This window comes from Chrysemys picta, chromosome 1 (assembly GCF_011386835.1).
Source record: "Chrysemys picta bellii isolate R12L10 chromosome 1, ASM1138683v2, whole genome shotgun sequence".
Classification (NCBI taxonomy): domain Eukaryota; kingdom Metazoa; phylum Chordata; order Testudines; family Emydidae; genus Chrysemys; species Chrysemys picta.
This window is the reverse complement of record NC_088791.1, coordinates 89,464,449-89,484,067: the sequence shown is the minus strand read 5'-3', so window position 1 is coordinate 89,484,067 and position 19,619 is coordinate 89,464,449. Positions and strand designations below refer to the sequence as shown.

The 19,619-nt window shown below is 44.5% G+C and overlaps 1 protein-coding gene across 5 annotated transcripts in view; it reads left to right on the top strand.

Moving 5' to 3' along the window:
- The window catches only part of GRIN2B (glutamate ionotropic receptor NMDA type subunit 2B), a 270,832-nt gene that overhangs the window by 171,453 nt on the left and 79,760 nt on the right, over positions 1 to 19,619 (top strand). For all 5 annotated transcript variants that reach the window (XM_005308916.5, XM_005308915.5, XM_065562233.1 and 2 more), the window contains one exon: positions 5,434 to 5,548. In XM_005308916.5, the coding sequence (XP_005308973.1) occupies positions 5,434 to 5,548 (115 nt within the window). The remainder of the gene's footprint in view (positions 1 to 5,433; positions 5,549 to 19,619) is intronic.

The following is a 19,619-nucleotide window of genomic DNA, read 5'->3' as shown; positions in this document are numbered from 1 at the left end:
AAGAATCCGCAGTCAAGAAACTGGAGACAAGAGGCAGAACTGGTTAGCTCAGTATTCAAACTCATCCCCTTCAAACCTGTTTCTGAGGTTCAGAAAAGTTCAGTTTAATGTTTTTAAAGAAAAAAGTTATTTCCCCATGTTTTCTCCATCACTAGCTGAAGCCATTTAAGTTGTCCTAGTAACTCGTCTGCAACCGTCGAATCCCAAACTGGCCATTCAGTATGATTTTAATGCTCTATTTCCTGTTCCATGAGGCTTTGGAACCACTCATCATTAACCAGCAGTACTGACGATCTCAAATCTAGGAAAGTGAATGTAGCTTAGTGGTTAGAGCACAGGAGCAGGCATTAGGTCTCCTGGGTGCTATTATGGTGTCTTCCACTGACTTGCTATGTGACTAGGGTCAAGTCACTTACCTTTTTTGTTCCTGTTTGCTCATCTGTAAAATGAGGATAATATTGTGTGCATCTTAATTCCCTAAGGATTCTGCCTTTGCACTCTTGGCAGCTCCACTGAACCCAAAGGGGCAGCACAAGGTGTAAATGAAGGCAGGATTTTTGACCCTTTAATATTTGAAATTAGGTGCTAGAGAAATGCATGTATTATGATTATTCCAACAAACAGAAAGCTTTGTTAAAAGGCAATTAAGATCACTCAAGTGCCTGTATCATCAGTTAAAGCATAAAAAAAACCAGGGTATCACTAGTTAACTACTCACCCAACCCTTGCAACCTACAACCATGATTTCATCTTCTCTGAATTACCTCACCCCTCCCAATCCACCACCCACTGCACACATGTCTCCTCCCTCCATAGCTAATGCCTCAGTGCAGACATGCTGAGCAGTCTCCCTGCTCACCCCCATTCCCACTCAGCTCCTTGCTCGGGGGAGGTGGTGTTTTGGGGGGTTCTGGCAGAATGTAGGTCTTACTTGGGAGCAGCTGGTTGGAGGAGACGAGGGCTGTTTGGGACACATACCAAGGCAGCAATGCCATGTGTGGGCCCTTAGTGTGCTGATGGTGGTGAGCACAGTCAGTCAGCTCTGTGGGTGGTACTGTCTTGTACGCAGTTGGCTTGCTGTGCCAGGGAGCCTTTCAGACACTAATACATTGATACAGAAGCACTGGGCTTCCATCACCCCAGGCCGTCTACACAGCTGCAGGCCCCCATCTACCCTTCACAAGCGGCTTCTCCCTCAGGTCCCTCATGCATCCCTACTCAGCCTCTCATGCCCCCCCCCAATCCCTGTTAACTAATATCCACACCCAGAGGCCCATCTCCCCATCACCATCCACCTCCCATACCCTTGGCTGTCCTGCCTACTTCCCTGGGTCCCCAGGATCTCTGTGCCGAACAGAGCTCGTGAGTCAGGAAGACAGGCGGAAAATGGAAGTAACCAACAGATCTAAGCAAATCCATTTGGCTAATCTAGGTGTAGCGCATGTCCATTATCCCAACCAAGGAGAAAGACTATGGGTTTAATTTTAACATTTCAAAAGTGGCCTATATCAGAGATACTATTTAGAGTGTGCAAGTCTGTGTCCAAGGTCTGGAGATCATGGGTGCTGTACGGTAGTTGTTTGGATACAAGTATCTTAAGAAATGTAAGGAAAGCAGGGCAACATTTCCAGGAGGGAGCACGTTTAAGTATTCCCCCCTGTAAAAGTTGGCAAATATGTTACTACCGGGCTAGAAAAAGAACTCTCTGAAGAGTTCTTGTACCAATTTTGGAGACTAAATTCAGTCATTAAAGTGTGAAACAGAGGGATTTTAGTACTGCTTTAGGTGCAAATCTCAATGCAACTCCTGACTCCTCCCTAATTAGTATGGTTCTGATCTTTGCAATGAAAAATAAAAAGAAAAGAAACCCTGTTGCCAAATAGCTCTTGCTGATTTCCATGAACTTTCCATGCTGTGGTGATGGAGATTCCCCCAATGTTATTGCTCTTGGGAGGTTGTGAGAAATATTTAATATTGATGCATAGTTAATCTCTTCTTTTTTTTTCTCACTGTTTTCTAAACATTGAAACAAAGCTGCCTCCTAACCCACACTGAAATAGTTCTCATGTTGGCCTCACACTGAAGGGATCTTATCAATTTTTCTGGTGCTCTGAGGGAGCCTTTCACCTAAAATATCGTGTGCTGTTCTGGACATATCAGTACCAGAATGATGCAAAATAATTGGAGGGAATTCAGAGAAAAGCAGCAAAAGTGTTTCTGAGACTGGAGGACTTATAGCATGAGGAAATGTTCCACACATTACATGGCCAAGATTTAAAAAAATGACTAGTGATTTTGGGTGCCTAACAGAACTCATCATAAAAGAGGCCTGAATTTTAGAAAATGATAAGCACCCACTCTCTGAAAATCAGAACCTTTGGACTCAAATTGGGCACCCATAAAGGGGGGCACCTCAAATTATTAGTTACTTTATAAAAACTTGACTGATTGTGTATACAGTCATTTGGTTAAATTATGATGGGGTTAGTAATGGTAATCATCTACAAATGTTCGGAGGGTTTAAATAGCTCAAAGGGAGAAGGATTTTTTAGGATCATTCAAGTGCAATTAAAGGGAAAATTTAGGTTGAGTATCAGGAAACATTTCCTAACAAAATGTGTTTGTTAAGCTGTCCTGCAGAGGCTCAAGAGCGAGTATCAACCTCAGGGCAGACTTTAAAGAGACAGGGCACAAACCCCGAGCTGGTTGTGAGATCTATACTTAGATTTTGCCAACCAATGATCAGGTGTAATCTCCTCAGGTACTATAACGGCCTTAACATGGAGTCACAGACAGTCCCTTTGAACACTTGCCAGCCAGGCAACCAGACCTTTGTGATAGATGGTCCCTTATACTGCGAATCACAGCAATATTCAGGTTACTCCCAGTCCCAATGGACCAGTAATTTACCCCAAGTCAATTACACTTTAGATCTCACAGCAGAGATGCTTGTAGCCAATCTTATAATAAATTATGTAAAAATTTATTAAATAGGAAAAGGAAGCCAGAGAGTAATTTATAAGGCTAAAGCAGGCAAGCATACATACACAAGTGAGTTCCAATGTTAAGTTTCAAAAGATAATATAAGCTTCTATAATCAGCAAGCTCTATGTCTTTTAGGGCTAACCCAGGCTAAGCAGCTGAGGATCCTTTGCTTATGCCTAGAAATCTTGCCCCCAGGCATGAGATACAGTTCCTTCTTGTTAGGGGATTTTATTCTCTTCCTTCCTTGTGCTTTCAGCTGCATACTCAGCTGATGGGAGAAATTCACTTGCATGTCTCATCTTCATGGGGGTGGTGGTGGGGAAAGCAATCAACAAAGTCTTTTGTCCTTTTTAATGTTCCACAATAGTTCATCTCGTGTTGATGAGCCTTCCTTGTTAGCCAGGATATAACACTGTCAGTTGGAGCTCAGCACTTTACCTGTGATTTACACAGTCATAGAGGCTTATAATACAAATGTTTAAATATTATCTTACAGTATTGGCTACAGATGATACAAGTGAGATTGTAAGCATTCCATAAAGTCTAAATTCTAAGCACATGTTTATAATTCTAATACTTATTTGAACTATACTAAGACACAAGTGAGCCAGGCTGATTTCAGCTGTGTATTTGTCAGTGTTCCATTGAGGTCGGGGATGCTTGGCATGAGCTGGCATCTGGTCTGCCAGTGTCACAGTGGTATATTCGAGTGGAAGAGTCTTTTGATGTAGGTGGTAGACACACTGCTTGAGTAACTTTAAAATGGGACTGGACAAAACACTGAAGAAGTTGTTATTGACAGGGCCGGCTCCAGGCACCAGCTTCTCAAGCAGGTGCTTGGGGCGGCCGTTCCGGACAGGGGCGGCAGTTCCAGGTATTCGGCGGCAATTCGGCGGAGGGTCCGTCAAAGGACCTCCCGCCGAATTACCGCCCCAGATCGCGATCGCGGCTTTTTTTAGATCACGATTGCAGCTCTTTTTTTTTTTTTTTTTTGGTTTTGGCTGCTTGGGGTGGCCAAAACCCTGGAGCCGGCCCTGGTTATTGGGACCAACCCTGCCGATAAGATGGTCACCTCTAGCTTTTATGATTATGTGACTCTACTTGTGATATAGCAGGTGTGTAATGAAAAATTCTAGTTCTGCGGGAACAAGATAGTGAGTTGAAGTGAAATATACAAAAGGGAGACTTATAAGAAACCTTTAGAAGCCACTCAACTATCCTCTCCCTCACTCCTAGTGAGAGTCCTGTGGCACCTTTAAGACTAACAGATAAAGGTGCCACAGGACTCTCTGTTGCTTTTTACAGATCCAGACTAACACGGCTACCCCTCTGATACCTCACTCCTAGTGTCATTTTAAAATAAAACACGTCATTTGAACATCCTAATGGTTAAGAACAATAGACCTGATTCTCATGTACGGCAAGGCCTCTTTAAAATGCTTTGGCAGTGTCAAGGGGCTTTAAAGTGAGTAGAACTGCAAGCTATGTCTCCTTGAAAGCCCTTTTCACTGACAGAGTGGTGCACAGTGGCCTTAGTGTAGATGAGTACAAGGCTCAGTCTGTTTATTAGACCATTTTTATTTTTATTATGGGATGACCCAAGACTGGACTGGGCTGCTCAGCAATGAGGCACCCGCTATAGACCAAATGAAGTCTTGAGAAGGTGCTCCAGTGATTTGGTTGGCTGGTCATCTTTGTGAGTTTTATTGTTTGATCCCACTACATACAATGAACTAGTCCATCCTTAGAGAAAGACACTTTTCACTGACTCTGAGAGCCTTTATTCTGTGAATTAATCCTATGCCTCAAAGAGACGCTTTGGGCCCTGTTCTGCTGCCATTGAAGTCAATGCCAAAAAGTGCATTGATGTCAATGGCAGTTGAATAGGGCCCCTAGAGGTGCATCTCACTTTCCTTACTCCACTCCCTGCAGCCCTCTGCCTCATTAGCTGGCCACCTGATGAGAGCAGTATCTCTACCTCCATACCCCTGTCCCATCACAATCATTCAATCATATGTGAAGGAGATGCCTCTCTGAGAGATAGTGAGGACTAGGGTCTGGAGCACATGCGGAATATTCATGCCCTTTATGGTAGGGGGAATTAAGTATTGTGAGCATGCTTGCACTAATATGGTTGTGATGGGTACTACTTGCACAGCAATTCAGCAAGAGCCAGAGAGGAAAGTGATCATCCTATCACAGTGGCCAGTAATGATACGTGAGAGATTGCCTTAGTCTGTCTCTCTCAAATCCTTAAGTAACTGCTCTCCTGTTACCCCTCTGCCACTGCTACTTCCCCCCGTTCCCTCTCTGATTCCCTCCCTGCTGTTCCAAGTCCATTGCAGTGTCACTACAACCCTCATTTAAACTGCGGTCAGAGAGGTAGGTCCTTGTTCTATGTGTGGTTCCTATGTGTTTAAAATCTTCTATCTTTTTTCTCTCTTCTAGGTACCTGATTAATGTCACCTTTGAAGGGAGGAATTTGTCCTTCAGTGAAGACGGCTACCAGATGCACCCCAAGCTGGTGATCATCCTTCTGACCAAGGAGAGGAAATGGGAGAGGGTAGGACATGTTTGGAGACTCTTGGACTAAACTGGGAAGGGGAGGGTGGTGAAGGTGCTCATCAAGTTAACCCCTCTCTCTTCAGGACTTCCTTGTACCAAAGGGTGACCAGCTCCTTACTTCCTCTGAGGATCTGTGGGAGCTGGATTCGGGTATCTCCAATAATACAAGGACACCATCTCTTCTCAAATGTAGGCCACCAATACATTATCATATTAGTTTGCATAAAACGTTCATAGATTCACTCATGGTTCCCTTCAGCATCCATTTTCCTGTTTTACTTAATAGAGTTCAGCTCCCTACAGTCAGTCGAATGGACCCCTGGCTGTAGACACTGCAGTTACCAGCTTCGCCATACATATATGACATGAAGACTAACACTCAGGAACTTCAGCATCAAAATCACAGGCCTTTACTAACTAAAAGAGATACAACATTAGCTATCCTTTGTATCAAGGTTTAGGACTCCAGCCACTAGCGAGAGACACATGCAATTTGCAATGGGATGGGGTGTTACGGAAGATGCACAAGTATGACATTTTAGGTAAATTATTTAATGAGTTCATTTGCACATTGGAAAATGGAATTTCAAGGTAGAAGGCAGCTTGGGTGAAAGTAATCATGAAATGATAGAGTTCATAATTCTAAGGAATGGTTGGAAGGAAAAAAGCAGAATGAAGAGAATGGACTTCAAAAATGCAGCCGTTAACAAACTCAGAGAACAGGTAGATAATGTCCCCTGGGTAGCAAGTCTAAGGGAAAAATGTTCAGGAGAGTTGGCAGTTTTTTAAAGAGACATTATTAAGGACATAAGAGCAAATTATCCCAAAGCGTAGGAAAGTTAGGAAGTCTGGTGAAAAACAGTCCTAGCTTAACCAGGAGATCTTCAACAACCTGAAACTCATAAAAAAAGAGTCATACAAAATGTGGAAACTAGGTCAAATTATGAAGGATGAATATAAAAAATCCCCATAAGCATGTAGGGACAAAATTAGAAAGGCCAAGGCACAAAATGAGATTAAACTAGGTAGGGACATAAAGGGTAACAATATAATACATTCTACAAATACATTAGAAGCATGTACAGACAGAATAGGCCCATCGCTCAGTGAGGAGGAAGACTAACAGAAAATGCAGCAATGTCCACAGTATTAAATGTCTTTTTTGTTTCACTTTTCACCAAAAGGGTTAGCAGTGATTGGATGACTAACAATAGTGAACATCCGTATAAATGGGGTAGGATCCAAGGCTAAACTAGGGAAGGAAAAAGTTAAGACTTACTTAGACAAGTTAGATGTCTTCAAGTCAGCAGGGCCTGATGAAATACATTCTAGTATACTTAAGGAATTGTCTGAAGAGATCTCTGAGCCATTAGGCATTATCTTTGAGAATTTGTGGAGGATGGGCGAGATCCACCAGCACTGGAAAAGGGCAAATATTCCCCTTTCGATAGTTAGGCTGATTAGTCCTTACAGTACCTAACTTCAGTACCCAGAAAGATAATGGAGCAAATAATCAAACAAACAATCAGTTTGTAAGCACCTAGAAGATAATAGTAACAGTCATCATGGATTTGTCAAGAACAAGTCATGTCAAACCAATCTAATATGCTTGACAGGGTAACAAACATTTTTGATAATGGGGAAGCAATAGATATCGGGAGTGGACTACATCCACCCTGATTGAATTGGCCCTGTCAACACTGGTAAGGTAACTTCCTTCTCTTCATGTGTCCATATAATAATGCCTGCATCTGTAATTTTCACTCCATGCATCTGAAGAAGTGGATTTTTAACCCACAAAAGCTTATGCCCAAATAAATCTGTTAGTCTTTAAGGTGCCACCAGACTCCTTGTTGTTTTAATAGATATCATGTATTTCAACTTTAATAAGGCTTTTGATACTATCTCATATGACTGTATCATAAACAAACCAGGGAAATATAGCTTAAGTTAACCTACTATAAGGTGGGTGCACAACTGGTTGGAAAAAGTACTCCAATAGTAGTTATGGTTCACAATCAAGCTGGAAGAGCATATCGAGTGGGGTCCTGGAGGGATCTGTCATAGGTCTGGTTCTGTTCAGTATCTTCATAAATGATTTGGAAAATGGCATAGAGAATACACTTTTAAAGTTTACGGACAACACCAGGCTGAGAGGGGTTGCAAGTGCTTTGGAGGACAGGATTAGAATTCAAAATGATTAACACAAACTGGAAAAATGGTCTGCAATAAATATGATGAAATTCAATAAAGTCAAATGCAAAGTACTACACTTAGAAGGGAATAATCAACTGTAAAATACAAAATGGGAAATGACTGCCTAGGAAGGAGTACTGCAGAAAAAGTTCTGGGGTTTATAGTGGATCACAACGAAATGAGTCAACAATGTAATACTGTTGCAAAAGAAGTGTACCTCATTCTGGGATGTATTTGCAGGAGTGTTGTCAATCTTCCATTCTACTCAGCACTGATAAGGCCTCAGCTGGAGTATTGTATACAATTCTGGGCACCACACTTTGGGAAAGGTGTGGGTAAACTGGAGAAAATCCAGAGGAGAGCAATAAAAATGATTAAAGGTCTAGAAAACATGACCTACAAGAAAAGATTGAAAAAATTACGTTTGTTTAATCTGGAGAAGAGAAGACTGAGGAGGCACAAGATAACAGTCTTCAAAGTACATAAAAGATGGTTATAAAGAGGAGGGTGATGAACTGTTTCCTTTAACCACTGAGGACAGGACAAGAAGTAATGCTCTTAAATTGAAGCAAGAGCGATTTAGGTTAGCCATTAGGAAAAACTTCCGAACTTTCAGGATAATTAAGCACTGGAATAAATTACCAAGTGAGGCTGTAGAATCTCCATTACTGGAGGTTCTTAAGAACAGGTTAGAAACAATGATGGTCTAGATCCTTAGTCCTACCTCAGTGCAGGGGACTGGACTAGATGATCTATCAAGGCCCCTTCCAGCCCTACATTTCTATGATATTTCTAAATAATTTGCATCTAACCCTAAATGTCATCTTAACAATGGCGTGGATTTAGTGCTAGTAGAAGGCTTTGGTCTATTTGAACTGGGACAGGGAGGGCCCTCCCCCAGAGTAAAGGAGGGATCAAAAAAGGAACTGGGGTCAGCTGAGTACGGGGGACAACTCAAGAGGGCTAGGAACAGGAGTGAGGTGAAAGGTGCAGTAAAAAGGTGTTGTGGGCCCACTGAGCAGAGAACCACACACAGTGCCCACTGATGCAAGAAGCTTTGAAGTGGGGAGTCAGTGGATGCTGCCCAGAGGAACGCTATAAATTTTAACTGTGAGGGTAATTAACCATTGTCAATTTTAAAATCAGGAGTTGATGTTTTTCTAAAAGGTCTGCTTTAGTTCGAATGGGAATTATTTCTGGGAAGTTCTGTACCCTGTGTTGTACAAGAGGTCAGACTACATGGTCAAAACAGCCCCATCTGACCTTAATGGATGCATCTAAAACTGGTACAAGGCAGGAAAATAGCCCCACAGTCACAGAGGGCATTTTTATCAGTGATCTTTCTTCTCCTGCACTTCTAAGTGGTCAGCTTGACCAGTGCTATAAGGAAGTCCATGGGGAGACTTTGTGGGAAAGTCTGATACATAGGGGCCACTATACATCTATTATGCGGGAACACCTTTTATCCCTGACTGAGCTGAGCTGAATTCAGACTGGTGACCCTCACGTGAAAAGCTTTGTATACCTCTTTAGCAGCACCCTAGTTTCATAGATTCCAAGGTCAGAAAGGACCATTGTATAACAGAGGTCAGAGAATTTCCACAAAATAATTCACAGAGCATGTCTTTTAGAAAAAATCCAATCTTGATTTAAAAAATTGCCAGTGATGGAGAACCGATACATTGTTCCAATGGTTACTCACTCACCCTGTTAAAAATGTATGCCTTATTTCCAGTCTGAATTTGTCTAACTTCAACTTCCAGCCACTGGATTGTGTTACCTTTCTCTGCTAGATTGAAGAGCCCATTATTAAACATTTGTTCCCCATGTAGGTACTTATAGACTGTAATCAAGTCACTCCTTAACCTTTTCTTTGTTAAGTTAAATAGATATAGTGATTGAACGCCTTGAGTCTAAGGCATGTTTTCTAATTCTTTAATCATCCTCACGGCTCTTTTCTGAGCCCTCTCCAATCTATCAACACTCTCTTGAATTGTGGACACCAGAACTAGACACAGTATTCCAGTAGGGGTTGCAGCAGTGCCAAATACAGAGGTAAAATAACCTCTCTACTCCTACTGGAGATTCCCCTGGTTATGCATCCAAGGATCGCATTAGCTCTTTTGGCCACAGTGTATCATTGGGAGCTCATGTTCAGCTGATTATCCACCATGCCCCCCAAATCTTTTTTCAGTCACTGTTTCCCAGGATAGAGTCGCCCATCCTGTAAGAATGGCCTACGTTCTTTGTTCCTAGATGTGTACATTTACATTTAACCCTATTAAAATACATATTGTTTGCTTCTGCCCAGCTTACCAAACGATCTAGATTGCTCTGTTTCTGTGACATCTCTTTATTATTTACCACACCCTCAATTTTTGTGTCAGCTGCAAACTTTGAGTAATGATTTTATGGTTTCTTGCAGGTCATTAATGAAAGTGTTAAATAGTGTAGGGCTAAGAACCAATCCCAGCAAGACCCCTATTGAAACACACCTGTTTGATGATGATTCCCAATTTACAATTAAATTTGGAGATCTATCAGTTAACCGGTTTTTAATCCATTTAAGGTGTGCCATGTTAATTTTGTATCTTTCTAGTTTTTTAATCAAAATGTCATGCGTTACCAAGTCAAATGCCTTATAGAATTCTAAGTATATTACATCAATACTATTACCTTTATCAACGAAACTTGTAATCTCATCAAAAATAGATATTGAGTTAGTTTGACAGGATCTATTTTCCATAAACCCATATTGATTTGCATTAATTACATTACCCTCCTTTAATTTTTAATCGAATCCAGTATCAGCTGCTCCATTATCTTTCCCATGTCACAAGCGAGATGTGGGCAGTCGGATCTAGTGGTCAGAGCAAGAGTTGGGAGTCAGGCCGAGTCCGGTACCAGGAAATCAGAGTCTGAGATGGGCCAGTGGGCAGACCAAGAGTCAGACATCAGGAGGCAGGGAGGATTAGGTTACTGGGAGGACAGAGTCCAAGACAGGCCAGAAGATGAACTGAGAGTCAGGCATCAGGTATGATCAGATTGCCAGGAGATCAGGGTCGGATGCCAAGTTACAGATGGCAATCGAATAGCAAAGTTGAGAAAAAAACAGGGTTGGAAGCTGGAGTCTAGGGTCAATCGCAAGCAGGGTCTGGTGCAGAGACAGGCAGGCAATCTGTGGTGTTGCTTAGACACCCCTTCATGGCTTCCTGGTTTAAGTACTGGCACCAGCCAATCAGTGGGCTGTAAGAGGCTGCCACTCAGGTCCTGCTAGGAAGTACTTCCTGCTGAGCCTCACAAGGTCTTCCCATGGGAGCCCAGCCTAAACGTCCTGTGGTGATGTAGAGGCATCAGTAGCCCAGGATCCCCATGGTCCCAGGTTCCAGCCTTGCAGACTGTAACATCATGCCCTTTTTCAGGCCTCCCTTTGTTGTGATGCTGGCCCAATCTTGTCTGGGTGAGCCTGGTGGAATTCTTCCAGCAGGTCGGCGGCATAGATGTGGGAGGCAGGCTCACAAGTACATTCTTCGGGGCCGTAGTCTTCCCAGTCCACCAGATAGTGCAGGCAGCCATCGGGAATTGAGGCTGGCACACACTTTGTATTCCTTGTGACCCTGGATTTTGACTGGTGGAGGTGGCAGTGTGGTTCAGTCAGGAAAGGAGTTCTCAGTATAGGAATTCAGAAGGGAAACATGGAAAACTGGGTGTATTTTGAGAGACTAGGGAAGACAGAGTTTGAAGATAACTGGATTAATCTGCTGGCATATTCAGGAAGGGTTCCAGGAATGAATCGTTCAATTTATGGGAAGGTTGCCTGGTCTGGAGGTGTCTGGCGGTGAGCCATACCTTCTGGCCAACTGTAAATCCTGGAGCTTCTAGTCGCCAATGGTCTGCCTGCCTCTTGTAGGCCTCCTTTGCCTCTTCTAAGTGGTTCTTGAGTTATTCCTGAAAAAGATGCATCTGTTGGACCCAGATGTTGGCAGCAGGGTTTGGGGAGGCTGCTGGTAACACTGGGTGGAAACCAGGGTGGAACTAGTAATTAGTGAAGAAGGGGCTCTGACCCGTAGAAGGATGGTCAGCATTGTTGTAAGAAAACTCGACCTATGGCAGGAGCATAGACCAGTTATCTTGATGATAATTTACAATGCACCTCATGTACTGCTCCAGTACTTGGTTCACCCATTCTGTTTGTCCATATGTGGGAGGTTGGTATGCAGTGGAGGTGGATATGCAGATGTCCAACAGCCTGAATGCTTTGCACCAGAAGTGAGAGGTGAACTGTGAGCCTCTTCGGGGGAACTATGTGGACTGGGAGTCTGTGGAGCTGGACCATGTTGTTCAGTAGGAGTTGGGCAGTAGTCTCGGCAGAGGGCAGCTGGTTGCAGGGAATGAATTGGGCCATTTTGGTCAGGCACGCCACAACCATTAAGATTATGGGACGACCCATCAATAGTCTCCAGCAGGTCTGGTGTATGTTTCAGCTGGAGGAGGATCTGGAGGGTTTTGGCTGCCTCAGCATCTATAAAGTTGGCAGCAGCCCTGGGGTTTATTATTGCTAATTTGTTGGGGGAATCTGCTGCACCCGTCCCAAGACCTGGAACTGTAGTAGCAACTGGAAGTGCAGGGAGGCACCATGGTTCCCAGGTCAGCATGGGCGGTGCGTGAAACGCCGGCAGGGAGAGGCTAACCCCACCCCTTCCGCCCGAGGCTCTGCTCCTTCCCCACCTTCTGGAGCCCAGAGCCCCCCACCACCACCGTGGCCACCGGCCTAGTCCCGCAGCTAGCCCCCCAGCCCCAAAGGAGCACCCAGAGGGCAGACGGCGCATGGCCCCAGCCCCAACTGGAGCACTGGGGGCTGGAGCTGCTGGAGGACTGGACTGACTTGATGATGGTGGGGTAGTTCCAGAGCAAGGAGGTCTGGTGATGCCCAGGCTGTATCCCCCTACTGGGCCTGGGCTGGTCTGTTTCCCAAGTTCTTCCAAGCTGGGCACCTCCTGCTCCCTCGCAGTAAAAACAGGTTCAGCTGTTGTCGATGTTCTGTCTTCTCCGGGGTCAGATGTTGGCGACCCAGGTCAACTTGCATTGGTTCAGGACTTGGTTCTACAGGCTTGGTGTAGAGGGAGGGCATGGGGGTGTCAGTCCATCCCTCCCTTCCTCCTTCCATTTGCACAGCCAGGAGTCAATGCACAGGGTAAGATCAATAAAGATGTCTAGGTGGGTGGAGTTTTCGATGAGGGCTAGCTCATTCTTTACCTCATCGTGCTCCCATCAAAGTTGGTAAAGTTGGGCTGCCTCATTCCATTCAGCATCAGCCACAAGCTGTCAGAAATAGGTGGCGTAGGAGGTGGCTGGCCTTTGCCCGGTGAAGCTTTCGGAGGGCAGCCTCTGCAGAGTGGATGTGATACAGGCTATTGAAGATGGTCGCGAAGACTTGCAGGAAAGCATCCCAGTCGGAGAGCACTGGGCTGTTCTGTTCCAACAGGGAGGATGCCCAATGAAGTGCTTCACCAGAGAGCAGGCTGACTACTAGCCTCACCTTAGTCTGGTCTGTGGGGGTACACTTGGGGGAAGAGCAGCCTGCATTCAGGTAACCCCAGAATTTCCCATGATTGGCATTGAAGTGTTTGGGCAGTGGCACCACAGGGACCGGTTCAGGCAATGGATGGTCTGTTCAGGCACATAGTGTCTCTGCTTCTCCCTGTGAGCATGCCTTGGCAGTGATCTGTGCCATCTGAATCTGTGACCAAACTAGTTGCTTGTGCAGGATCTGTACTTTGAGTGCACACTGCGTAGCATGGGTCTGTAGTGTGAGGTTCTCCTCTTGCAGACAGGTGACTTGGTCCTGCAGATCCTGGGCCCTCAGGGAGCTGCTGGTGGAAGAGCAGTCTGCCTCTTCCATCATCAGTGGAGGGGGTGGATGGGTTGGGGTAGGGGGGCAAAGGTGGTCTGAGCAATCTGAGACATGGGTGGCCAGACCTAGTGGTTGGAGCAGGAATTGGGAATCAGACCGAATCAGGTACCCAGAGGTCAGAGTCCAAGACAGGCCGGTGGGCAGACCAAGAAGCAGGCGTCAGGAGGAAGGCAGGGTCAAGTTATCAGTAGGTCAGAGTCTGAGACAGGCCAGAGAGTGAACTGAGAGAGAGGTGTCAGATAGGGTGAGGTTATCAGAAGAACGGGGTTGGGTGCCAGGTTATAAACAGCAATCGAATAGTGAAGTCAAGGACAAACAAGGGTTGGAATCTGGAGTCTAGGGTCTATCGCAAGCAGGGTGTGGCGCAGAGATGGGTAGGCAATCTGTGGTGTTGCTCAGATAGCTCCCCTTAGTGGCTTTCTGGTTTAAGTATTGGCACTGGCTAATGAGTGGGCTACAAGGGTCCACCACTCAGGTCCTGCTGGGGTGGTACTTCCTGCCAATCCCAGCCTCACAGAGTCCTCCCAATGGAATCTAGCCTAAGCTTCCTATGGAAATGTGGAGGTATCAGCAACCCCAAACCCCCATGGTTCTAGCTCTGCAGGTTCTAATGGCCTGGGATCAATGTCAGGCCTGTAATCATGAGAGTCATCCTGTTTACCTTGGCCCAACATTAGCTTTCTTCCAGTCTTCTGGTACTCCCCCACTGTTCCAAGACTTATTGAAAATCAACATTATCAGTCCAGTGGGCTCCTTAGCCAGGTCTTTTTAAACTCTTGGATGCAAATTATCCAGACCTGCTGATTTACACATCTAACCCTAAGGCATCCAGTACGCAATACATCCTAATGTTATGCATTCAAGAATAAGTCTTGCTTCCTGAAAAGATAAATGTATTATATCAAATCCTGACCTTTTTGGAGCTTACAGAGGCAGGCTGAATAGATAGGGTGAATTTTCCCACATACAGCTCTGTCACATACAGACATATTCTATAATTCAGTGCTCCACCTTGTTCTTAAAGAATAGATCCCATTAACAAAAATACAAACAGCCTTGTGGTGCCTTAGTAGTTGTCCCCCACCAGTTCTGGGGGTGTCCTGAGCAGGGATGGGGACAGGAGGAGGCATGGCCAGAATAGTCCTGCACCCTGTCAATTCCCTGCTGTTGCAAGCTCTATAGGGGCTATGTCAGTGGGGAGTGCAACTTGGGGCAGTCCATAGGCTAGCTTGTTCTGGGGGCCAAACTGGATTTTGCAGTGCCCGAATAGAAGAGGCAGACGTTCCCGCCCCCTGTGACCCTAATGCTGGCACATTGATGAATCTTCTCCTGTGTCTTTAAGACAGACTGATGCTACAGAGGGCTGGCAGTCATGACAGAACAACCATAGCAACCGTTTTCTGGAACAGATCTGTATCCCTGAACTCTTCAGCTGATGTACTCACAGGCGGTATATACTGTTATAAGTAAATGTTCCGCATTCATTTATTTGACTCACTTCCTTGTACACAGCTTTCGTTAAGGGCAAAAATTCACATGCTAATGGGGCATGTGCTCCCTCTCTACTTTTTAATTAGTCAATTAGTAGAGCTCCCTCTGCACTGGCCAGGCTCACTCTGTGTGTGTGTGTTTAAGTTCATGTGCACCACAACCAGGACTCAAATCAGGACCCAATATCATTTACTAAGAGTGGGGCTGATTCACAGTCATCTTGTCAGCTCTTCAATGGCCTTGTCTGGCACAAGATGCGCTCCGGGGCATGTTGGGGAGTAGGTAGCAGGGAATTCCAGAGAAAGAGTATTCCAGGTGCTTCTATGTCCTGGCTAGTTGCAAGGTCTTGACAATGGATAGTTGGGCACCAAGAATGGTGGGAAGCAAGTTCACCACTCTGTCCCTATGCAGGGCTGTGCACCTGTGAGATAAACTGGGGCCACAGTCTCTACTGTGAATCCAAAAGGAGCCTCCTGTATTGGGCTGAGACATTAGACTCTAAGCTGAGTTGTATCTGCTGGAAGTCACTCTTTGTGTATCTTCCAGCAGGCAACAGCTGGTGCTCCTTATAAAAGGCACTGTAGTATTCTAACTGCAGCATGGGCAGTTACTGAAGAATATTTTATACTTTTTATAGGGGAGGGAGGTACCTTTTAGGATGTGTACATCTCCACGTCCTACTGACATTGTATCAGTATGCACAGTGCCACAGAATCAAAGGATCAAAGACATTAGAAAATAGGTTGTTTTATCAGGTTACCCAGCCCTCTCTACCCATGACAAGTGCAGCTTTGTTTCCTTTACTACACACTTCCATGCTCTGTCCAATCTAGTTTTAAATGTCCTAAGTGATGAAGCTTTCACTATTTCCCCCAGGAGACTCTTTCATGGCCTAATACAGTTCACGGTCAGGAAGTTTAACAGACACTCATTCTTGGTGTGTGGTCGGGTGTGAGAGCAGGACAGCACTGCCAATGTTATAACTTTGTGATTACTGTTGGGCTCCTCCTCCACTCATGACCACCCCACTGGAAGGCAGCATCAGTCCCTAATTCCCTGGGCTCACCAGCTCATCTACGGCTGGCTGGGAGAGAAGCGCCTCCATTATCTGCTGCTCCTTCAGGAGTCTTTAAATCTTCTTCAAGCTAATTTAAACTTATATTTTCCTCAGATTTTCCTGCCTCTAGTTTATATGGTTTTTTTTTTTTTTTTTTTCCGAAAGGAGTGTTGTGCTTTTTGAAGCACAAGTCACTTGAATCATTACTTTGTTCAGTTTCCCCTTTGTAAATGTTTTTCTCTGCCTCTTCGTTCAGATTTGTCACTGGAAATTTAAATCCTCTCTCCAGACAGATGTTGACAGCGCAACGTGGTGTCTGACCAAAAAACTGTTTGATTCCTAGGCTCCCTGTGGTATTTCTTTCTGCTGCACACTCTAGGGACTTCCTCCTCATGGGTATCTGTGGTGTCAGAAATTACAAAGATCCATTTCATGGCTTTTCAGGTATCCAGAGTGTCAGGGAAGAAGTCCAGGATCATAGATAACTCACAGCTGATCAGCAAACAAATGGGTTTTATCTAGGAGTGCCATCAGCACTGCTTTCAGTCTCTGCAGCTATTAGGCCCACATCCTGGCACAAATTACAGACCCATTCTTCTTGGTGCACATCTGGGCCTGGGCCTCTTGAGGCAAGGGCTGAGCTGGCATCTCCCAGTGCAATGAAAAGGACGTGGGGATTATAGTGAATCACAAACTGAATATGCGCTCTCCTGCCGACAAAGCTACTGCCGCTCGTGGGGTTGGAAGTATTTTGTGGGCAAAACTATCGACAAAATACCGATAGAGAGCGTTCACACGCGCTGACTTTTAGTGACAAGGCTATGTTGAGACAGCCTTGTCGCTAAAAGCTGCGTAGTGTAGACAAGCCCTAAGAAATGGTAATTCGTTCAATCCCTTGTTTCTTATCAGGCAGTAGACTTGCATCGCAGGATACACATTTTGTGGGTACTTCACACACAAGTGAAGGTCCCATAGACATTTGATCTATTAAAAATATGGTGCCTCTGCTGATTATTCTGATTCAGTCAGAAAACAGGATCATCTTAGCTCTACATCGACGCTCACATCTCCAGATAAGGCACTACTTTAAGGCCAGCTGTAACCAATCAGCAAAAAACACACTCAAGACTTTTTTTCATCAGTTTGATGAATGGAAAAAATCCCTTGAGATCTTTAGATTAGATTTTCCCATCCTACTGTAATGAGCCAGTTCCTCTCTTTAGCCAGAGAGGACACGAGCTGGATTTCTCCTCATAACCACTGCAGTGTGCGGGTGTAAGCTGTTTGTTCTTTCCTTTGCATGTTGCAGAAGGGGCTTCTAGTTTCATTCACTTCTATTGTGGAGCATATATTTTATGATTCAAGAGCCTGTAGAAAAATATTATGGCTCCTCTTTGCTAGGCCCTACTTACTCCCTGGCTACTAGAGGGATTCTTACATTGAAACAATGACCGCTTTCTGGAGGGACCTTGCCTTTACTGCAAGTCAGATACTGGAAAATCTGAAGATCTTCGTTAACAAGTGTCCACACTTAACATGTCCATTACAATTTAGTTGCCTGCTTGACCCTTGGTCAGGCTGACACAGTGATCAGCCCAGGATTGTGTTAGATGCACTGTTGAAATTGTGCTGTCTAGACTCAAAATAAACTTGTACTTGTCCTCTACAGTCTTAATACATATTTTGATAAGCCCATCTCCCTCACCACTTATATACTTTAAACTGTGGGCTATCGCTATTATCTATGGCTAATTTGTAAACAAATATTTGTAAACACTATTATCTGTTGCGTGTTTGCTTTAAGATCCTTTGATAAAAGGTGTCACAGTGACCAGTATTATTTATTATTATAGGGTCACCATTCTTCTTAAAATTGATGGAACAGCCCCAACTTTACTGATCTTTACTGGTAACCAGAGAACATAGAGGGCCAATCTTATTCTAGATTTCAAAATGTCAGGACAACAGCGAACCTCCATGGCAGTCACAAGTGATGGAGTTGCGTCACTGTGAGGGTGTGTTTGCACACCAACAGGAAGTTCTTGACATCACAACCCAACATCAAACAGCCGCAGCATGTCATGATCTCTTCCCTTGCCCCCTCCACATACGAACATTGGAAACAGATGACAATCTAACATAGCTAGGATTAGCACACTGTACAGCAAAACTCACGTTCCCCCCTCGTCCCCAAAAACACAGCCCTGCGTTTGAAATCATTAGAAGGGCCAGAAATTAACCCAAAGCCAAATTCACTTTAAATTCAGAACAGCCACATTGGAGGAGGCGGTTATTTTTTAAATTTTCTAATGACATTTGTTGGGCAGAATATGCAAAATGCAGTGTGTGTGTGTGTGTGGGGGGGGAACAAAGGAACTTTGGCTGCTTTAACATTTGAAAGATGGTTGGGGGGGTGGGAGGGGGACAACCAACAAACTGAGCCCGGAGAGGCTGAAAATGCTTGCTTAGCTTTTGCTTAAGAAGACTCACAGAGAATGAAAGTGCTCCCACACCCCGAGGACGTGTTTTCATCTGTTCTATTGCATTTGCTTGAGACAGTATCTCATGTCGACATCTTTGCTTGGCTTATGAATCCTCTGCTTTTTCTATGTTTACATTTGCTGAGTTTTATTAACTGGGGGTGGTTGTTTCCTCCCTTGGATTCGGGGAAGGGGGATGCTGTTGCTCTCACTTTCATATTCAAAGGCCCTGGGTTTGTTTTCCTCCTCCTCCTTATTTTTTAACAACCTGGATTTGGTGTCCAGGGTTCACTTTCTCTGAGGTTTAAATATGTTTGGCCAAGATTGCTTTCAGATGCATTTAAAATAAGTTTCCCTCATGCTGTCATGGGTTGAATTAAATTGTTTTTGCAAAGATGAGCTATGTTCGTCACCACACTGCTGACTTTATTTCTCTGCACTAGGGCTATATCTGTCACATTGTCTGGTGGTTCCCTGATTGATTTTTACACCATTCATCCTGTTTGTGGTGGTGGCAACCGTTCCGTTGACAAACAGTTTTACCTCGGTGCGTTTCTGGACAGTCATTTTTACCAGATTGGTAAAAATGTGTTTTTCTCTGTGGTTGTCACCATGTTGGAAACGCTTGTCATCTTGTCTGGTGTTTCTTGGTGTGATTTTTTTTTTCTTCAATGCTCACATCATGTTTGTCACCCTACCCAACATTTCTCAGGGTGGGTTTCACAGTGTTAAAACTGGTTGTCACCATAGCTCCTGTGTGCTTGAGTTATTCTTATTGCTTGTGAACTCTGTCATGCACTTGGCGTCCTCAGTCCGAGCATGCAATATGTTCAGTGCTGTTTGCTTTCCTTCTGTCTGAATCGTATTTTCCCCAAGTAAGTAATTTTTTTCAGCCTGCCTTTGGTAACACTAGACCCCGATGTTCACTCTT